This window comes from Bos indicus x Bos taurus, chromosome 2 (genome assembly GCF_003369695.1).
Source record: "Bos indicus x Bos taurus breed Angus x Brahman F1 hybrid chromosome 2, Bos_hybrid_MaternalHap_v2.0, whole genome shotgun sequence".
Taxonomy (NCBI): Eukaryota; Metazoa; Chordata; class Mammalia; order Artiodactyla; family Bovidae; genus Bos; species Bos indicus x Bos taurus.
Window position 1 is genome coordinate 120,020,996 of NC_040077.1, and position 6,838 is coordinate 120,027,833.

The window sequence follows — 6,838 nt, forward strand, 5'->3', positions numbered from 1 at the left end:
GAGAATCAGGCCAGGGCTCCCTCCACCCAACCACACACCCCAGCCTATCCAACCCCCTCCCCCGACACACGCACACAATCTCCAAGAGCCTCAGCCCTCCAGGGTGCTGGGGATCCCTGTCAGGACACGGGTCTCCACGTCCCTCTCTTCCTGGCTGTGGGTGCCTTGGCTTGAAGTCCCCAAACCCAGCATCTCTTCAAGGAGAGAGCCCTGGGCACAACTGCCAGGCATGAGCTGGGGTCCCAGCCCAGAGCTGGCTCGTCCCTCCTGCCCAGGCTCTGGGCTGGGGCCCCCATGCCAGCTGTGGCTTCCTGAGCACGTCCTGGGGCCGGTGCCAGGCTGGGAGTGGGCATCAGCTGTGCCCTCCACCACATTCTCTGGGCCCTTCCGGGAGCCAGGAGGCAGATCTGCCAGGGAAGATGGGAGAGGAGGGAAGGAGGAGGGAGGGAGCAGAGGGGAGGGGACTGCCTCTGGGTTGGGGGAGGGGGGCTGCGGGGCTCCCTGCATTAAGCGATCAGAGAGCACAATATTTCATTGCCGGCAATCGCAGCCAAGACATCAACTACTTGGGGAGAGCAGCCTTAAAAGCCTTTTGATTTTATTTCTTCCACTTCATTTTTTTTTTCCCCTTTCCTTGCTGGTGTCCTTGACAGGGCCTCCCTTCCCGCCCTGCCACCCCTTCCTCAATGCTCCCCTCCCACAAGGGGCCGGGGGCTGCAGGTCTGGGGGGGTGCCTGCAGGACCCCACAGTCTGACCTAGAGCAGTGCATGTGTGCACAGGTGTGGATGTGTAGCTGGGAGACTGCTGTGGTCCCCTGGGTCCCTTTCTGTGCACCAGGGCAGCACTGTGTATACATGTCTGGAAGCCTGCGCCTGTGGGCATACACCTGTGTCCGAGTGGGCCCTGTGTGCACCCGCATGTGCATGCCTGGGTGTGTAGGCACACGCGCTGGCCTCACTGCACACACTCACCAGAAAACTCCACCAAGGTAAGAGACTCGGGAGCAAGGCTGGGGAGGGAGGCAAATTCAGAGCGCAAAGAGGAGGAAGGAGCGGAGGAGTGGAGGGGCAGGTTGCATTCTTAGGGGTCAGCCTAGTTGGACCAAATCGTAGACCCATTGGAGACCTCGGAGCCCGTCCTTGCCCGGGTTGGGGGGACGGGGCGCAGCGCCCGGAGACACAGGCGTGCACTCTCACCCACAGGCGGACACACGCAAGCACACACTGCAGAGACCCAGGCGGGCCGGCTCGCTATGGGACTCCAGGCGGGCGCCCATGACGTCACCGCCGAGCCGTGACGTCACCCCCGCCCGCGGGGAGCTCCATCTCCTCTCGTGGCAGGCGACGCGGAATTGCACATCTGTCTTGTCGGGAATTAGTTAATTGAATCAAGCGTCCCGAGCTTCAGCAGCGACCTCGGCCTTGGCCCAAGAAGGGGGCTGGGCGGGCGCATGGCGGGTGCTCAGCTGCGTGGGTTGGGAGATGCGCACCCAAACAGGGGCCGGGAGTCCGAGCTCTCTCGGATATTGATCCTTGTCCCGCTTGGCCTCCCCGTCCCTCCCAATCCATCGAGGGCAGAGAAAAGAGTCCAGCGCCCGCCGGGGGAGCTGACGGGCTGGCCAGAAGCCAGACCTCTGCGGATTCCATCCAGGGGCTCTCGGGCAGAAGGCTCCAACCTGCCCCTTGAGCTTGCCCGCCTCCCTTCCACCCTCGGCTCCGCCCATCGGTGCCGAGAAACGCGGCTAATTCCCGGTCCCCAGGGCAGTGGCCTCCCGCCCCTCCCCCTTCCCCCCGTGTCCCTCCCTCCCCCCAGCTTCCCCCGGGCACCTCGGGATGAGGAGCCAGCCTCCAGACAATTTGTCCCAACTGCTGGAGCGCCCGGGAGCTTTCCTTGTCCCATTCCCTGAGCCTGTCCCTCACCTCAGCGCTCCCGGCCCTGTCCTGGAACCCCTTCCCTCCCTCTCCTCGCACCTCCATCCTTAGGTGACCCCTCCCTCGCCCACTCTTTCCTTCCTAACTTATAGGAGACAGCCCCGGAAATACGGAAAGACTTAGGAAGTGAGATTCCAGTCTCGGCTGTGTCTCCCCTCAGCTTCCAGAGCTTGCCATGTAATTTAACCTCTCTGAGTCCTAGGTTCCACATTTGACACTGGGATGAATTTTTGAAAAGCCTGTCTTATTGGGTAAAATTAAATAACATATATACAGGGCTTAGAACTTATCCAATTCTTGTAGCCTATACCTTGTAGTTTTAAGAAGGAGGCAGACCTGTTGTCGAGATGTGGTTCCTCTAGAAGGGTCCCTGGGTAACTGATGAGAGAAAGCATCGGATTTGGGACTGTGGTGGTCTGAAGGGTCAGGGAGTCTGAGAGGGGCTGCCAGGTAGGGTCCTTCATGTGGGGAGACCCACCCATTCCAGATTCCCACCTGGAACCCAGGCCCCACCTTCCTCTGCTCCTACCAGACTCACTAGTACCCCACTGGCCCTCTCTCATTCATTCCACACTTTTGCCTAGCTTCACAGTTTCCCAGATGATCAACTTAATTGTAAATTCTTCATCCTTGAACAATATCCCATTTCACAAATGAGAAAGTAGAGGTTCACAAATGAGAAAACAGAGGTTCAGAGAGGTTAAGTGACTTGCCGAAGACCTCACAGCTATGACCTGGCATAGCTGGGATTTGAACTCAACTTCTTTGGCCTCAAATGACAGCCACTCTCCACTGCTCTGCCTCCCACTCTGAGGACCACTTAGTTGCTAGGAGACAGCAAGCCAGTGGTTACTATGGGAACCAGGCTGATGTGGAAAGTGGAAAGAGTTTGTGTCCAGGCGGCAGCAAGAAGGCTCCAGGTGGGCTCTGCAGCCCCTCCTCTGCCCCTCCCATGGAGGCACCTCTTGGCTTTCAGCTTTGGAACTTGGGTTCCAGGCAGCAGATGCCTAGTGACAAGGCCAGAGAGAGGGGCAAGGAAGATAGGTTACTCTGAACTCTGCCCCTGCAAACCGAGAGCTCTGATGGAGAATGTGGCTCCAGAGATGGGGCTGAGGGGCAGACAGCCCAAGCCAGGAAGGCTCACATTACTGCTTTCCCCAAATCGGCTGAGTACAGAGACAAGCCTGGCCTTGGGACGCAAGAGAAAGGGAGGGCAGGACCAGAGTTAGGTACAGAGCCGCACCAGAGGGCTCCAGATCTGGGCAAATACCTCAGTTTTCTCATCTGTAAGAGGGTAATGACACTAATCCATCTCCACAGATACTGTTTTGCCTTTATTTCAGCTGAAATTATTGTTATTATAACCATGATTTTTACATAATAGGTATTCTACTCATGACAATGTCAGATTAGATATCCCCTCTTGAATCATTACAGTATTAAGAGATTTTAAAATATATGTAAGTATCTATTCTTTTGCAGATTCTTTTCCCACTTAGGTTATTACAGAATACTGAGCCGCACTCCCTGTGCTGTGTAGTAGATCCTTGTTGGTTTCCACAGATATTGTGCTGAGAAAATTAACAAAAATGTAAAGCACCGTAACTAACATATAGACTTCACTAGCTGTGTGACCTGGGGCAAGTCATTGAGCCTCTCTGAGCCTTTGCCAATGAAGATACTAATGGTACCTGCCTCATAGGGTTGTTACAAGGCCTGAATGAGTGAATACAGACAAGTAAAAGGCTTCAAACAAGGCTGGTAGGCTTTAAGGACAACATATATAGCATTGGTTGTTCTATTTTCATAGTAAATGTTCAATAGCTCCCAGGGGTCCTGGTCACTCTGGACCCAGCTCCTTTTCTCTCTCGCTCTCTCAGTAGAAAATCTCCCACCACCCCTCAACCCCCTGCCAGGTGAGGAGGACCAGAACCAAGAAACAGGACTGCCTGAGGCCTCAGACCTCCCCCTACTCAAAGTTCAAGGGACCCGGAGCCTGAGAGGCTGGGGCGGGAGGGAGTGAGGAGGCGGTGGCACTGGCAGCTAAATTTGTTCATCCGGCCTGTCAGTGCCTTAATCTGATCCCCGAGGAACAACGCAGAGGCTTCACTCTGGATGACAAACGAGGAGGGGAGAGGCCTGCCCTGCCTGGACTCCGGGTGAGTAATGGCTTTGCATTAAGATATTAAGCCTGGACGACAAGAAATGTGCTCCTGCTCCCACTCCGCCCCCAGCAAGGCCGGGAAGAGAGCTGGGGAGAGAAGGAGCCTTCCTGAAGACCAAGCTCTGGAAAGGTGGGGGGGCCTGGGGGTGGAGGGGTTGAGAGAGGAGGGCTTGGGACGCCTTGGGTGGGGGTACGGGATGGCAGAGAGAGAGACAGACAGGCCACAGAGAAACCCAGAAATACAGATACAGCCGGGAGAGAAGAAATGGGGCTGGGGGGTAGGGGGGATGGAGACTTGTGGGGGTGGGGTGTGCAAAGAGGCCAGATGCCTGTACTCTGTACAGGGCAAGGATGCCTTAGCCAGGGCCGCAGCCCAGCGGGGCAGGCCAAACACCAAGGGGGACTCTGCCTCCAGGCTGGAGGCCTGGCTTCAAGGCTGGCCTTGGTCTTCGATGTCCCTCTACTTGATCTGGAGCCTTCTGGGCCGGGAGGGCACTGGGTAGGGTGGTGGCCCTGTTGGAACTGGCTTAGGCCAACGGGCAAGGCCTCCAGCCACATGGACCACCTGTTTTATGGAGAAAGGGGGCCAATACAAAAGGGTAAGGTCCAGCTCCGAGTTCCCACACCATTCAAGGAGCACCCCCGCCCATTGAACCCCTGGTACACAATAGCCTGGGCCCCATGAGGCAGCGTTTGCTGGGTAGAGGGGACTCTGGAGGAGGAAAAGATGGGGCAAGCCCAGAATAGGACTTAGAGACAAGATGGTTCAGAGCAAGCAAGAAGGACAGAGACAGACCTCGGGGTGGCCTGCCCCTCTCCCATGACCTTAGAGGTGCTGGCCCAGACAGCAGATCTGGCCTGCCTGGGTCCAAGTCCTAGCTTCATCCATTCTGTGGCATGACCCCAGCAGGTTGTGTGACCTCGCTGTGCTTCTGTCAGACCCCATCTGTAAAGTAGGATGCTTATAGCCCCTTCAGCGTGAAGCTTCTGTGAGGGCTCCCCGAGTCAGTTCCTGCAGGATGCCTAGAATGGGGTCTGGTGCATCCTAATGGTTCAGCGAACTTCACAAATTGTCATTAATTGTCATATTTCCCCCAGGCCCCAGCCATGACCGTGTCAGCTAGACGACACCTGGAGCAAGTCCCCACAACCTGTTTTACTCCTGAGCGGGCTTTGTGCCTAGACCTGGGAATCCTGACTCACTTTGGTAAAGCTATCGACCTCTCCAAGCCTCAGTTTCCTCATCTTCAGTTTGGGCAGATCTTTAGGCTCAGTGGAGCCAAAACATGTAAGCACTTGATAAAGCCCGGAGTGGCCTGGTTCAGAGGCTCTGCTCAGAGGACCAGCACAAGCTGGTATGCGTGTGTGTGTGTGTGTGAGTGTGTGTGTGTGTGTGCGTGCATGCGCACACACACTAGTTGGGAAGCAGGGAAGGCCTGGGAGCCTCCCAGAGGAGAGAGGCTTAGGCATGATGATGGGGTGAGGGGGAGCCCCAAATCCCAGGCCCAGGGCCCCATGTCCCAGGGAGTAGGGGGTCAGGAGCCCAGCTATCTCCGCTTTCTGCACCCACCTCCTTCCAGCACCACCTTCTCCTGCAGCGCTGCCCTCTGGTCCTACTCAGCCTCATCTGTGCGGGCTGGTCCTACACTTTGCTCACTCGGGATTTTACACATGGGTAAGTCTGCCCAGGTCCGGGGCTTAAGCAGATAAAGGAGGATGCAGAGAACAGAGAGCAGCTGTCTTGGGGAAAAGGGGGAGAGGAGAGGTAGGGTGGAAATACATGGCAAGGGCAGAAAACACTGAAGGCTCACTCCCTGAACCCCAGAAGAACACTAGGCAGGCAGCTGTGCCCTTCTGCTGGGGAGGCCAGAGGGAGGGGATTTGGGGGGGCATGGGGGTCGTCGTAGGGGGCAGCGCTTCTGAAACTGATTTCCGCGCAGGCGGTGGTCCCTGGGGTAGCCCCCCTCACTGAGGTCTTCCTTCAACCGCCCAAGATCTCCCCCTGAGTCTCCCCAGTTCGAATCCCTTGTCCTCCAGCTGTGAGACCCGTGAGTTTAGTTAGCCCCCTACTCCTCCCTGGGGTGCGGGGGAGCTGGAACTTGATCCAGGGCTTGCTGGTTCTTCAGGGCCTGCGTCTCTCACGGAGGGCCACCAGGAGGCGCCACACGCCTGCTCGGCCTCCCCGTGGGCCCCCCAGTCCACCCGGCCGGTCGGTCTGGAGGCGGGGCGTCCTCGGGGTCCGGGTGTGCACGGTCTGCGGTTCAGCCCCGGCTCTAGCACGTGGCCCGCGGAGCCGCGCACCCTTTCTCTCTCTTGAACCCCCATCGGGTGGCGGGCGTCTCATCCAACCCTCTCTGCGCGATCCTGCTCCCTCTGCGCCCGCGGGCATCCGAGGTCCAGGCTTCTGTCACCCCCTAGCCCTACCCGCGAAGTCCTCTGTCATCCTGCGAGCACAGGACCCAGAGTGCTGTGCTGTGGTCCCCGTTCCCCCAGCTCCTATCCCTCTCTGAAGGTTGGATGAATAAACTGCTCTCAAAGCTGGTTTGTTTGGCCAGAGTTTTTTATTCTCCCGCCACTCCAGCTTGAAGGCGGGCCTAGAGTCAGTAAGTTTATCCAGGGACCAACATCCGCCCCAGGCGCTTCTGGTTCCTTCAGTCCTGCCCCACAGATTCCACCAGAGAGCCCGCAATCCTCCAGGAAGAAACAAAGTCTCTTAAACATTATTTTTAACAATTGCTTTTC

General features: G+C 57.3%; 1 protein-coding gene across 1 annotated transcript; it reads left to right on the forward strand.

Annotated features, from left to right (window-relative positions):
• The first annotated feature begins 794 nt into the window (after window positions 1–794).
• On the forward strand, window positions 795–6,637 carry LOC113881253 (uncharacterized protein C6orf132-like). The gene is made up of 5 exons (XM_027524138.1): window positions 795–989; window positions 4,002–4,091; window positions 5,195–5,384; window positions 5,677–5,771; window positions 6,223–6,637. The coding sequence occupies exons 3-5, from the start codon at window positions 5,204–5,206 to the stop codon at window positions 6,604–6,606; spliced, it is 660 nt and encodes a 219-aa protein (XP_027379939.1). The 5' UTR covers window positions 795–989; window positions 4,002–4,091; window positions 5,195–5,203; the 3' UTR covers window positions 6,607–6,637.
• The last annotated feature ends 201 nt before the right edge of the window (window positions 6,638–6,838 follow it).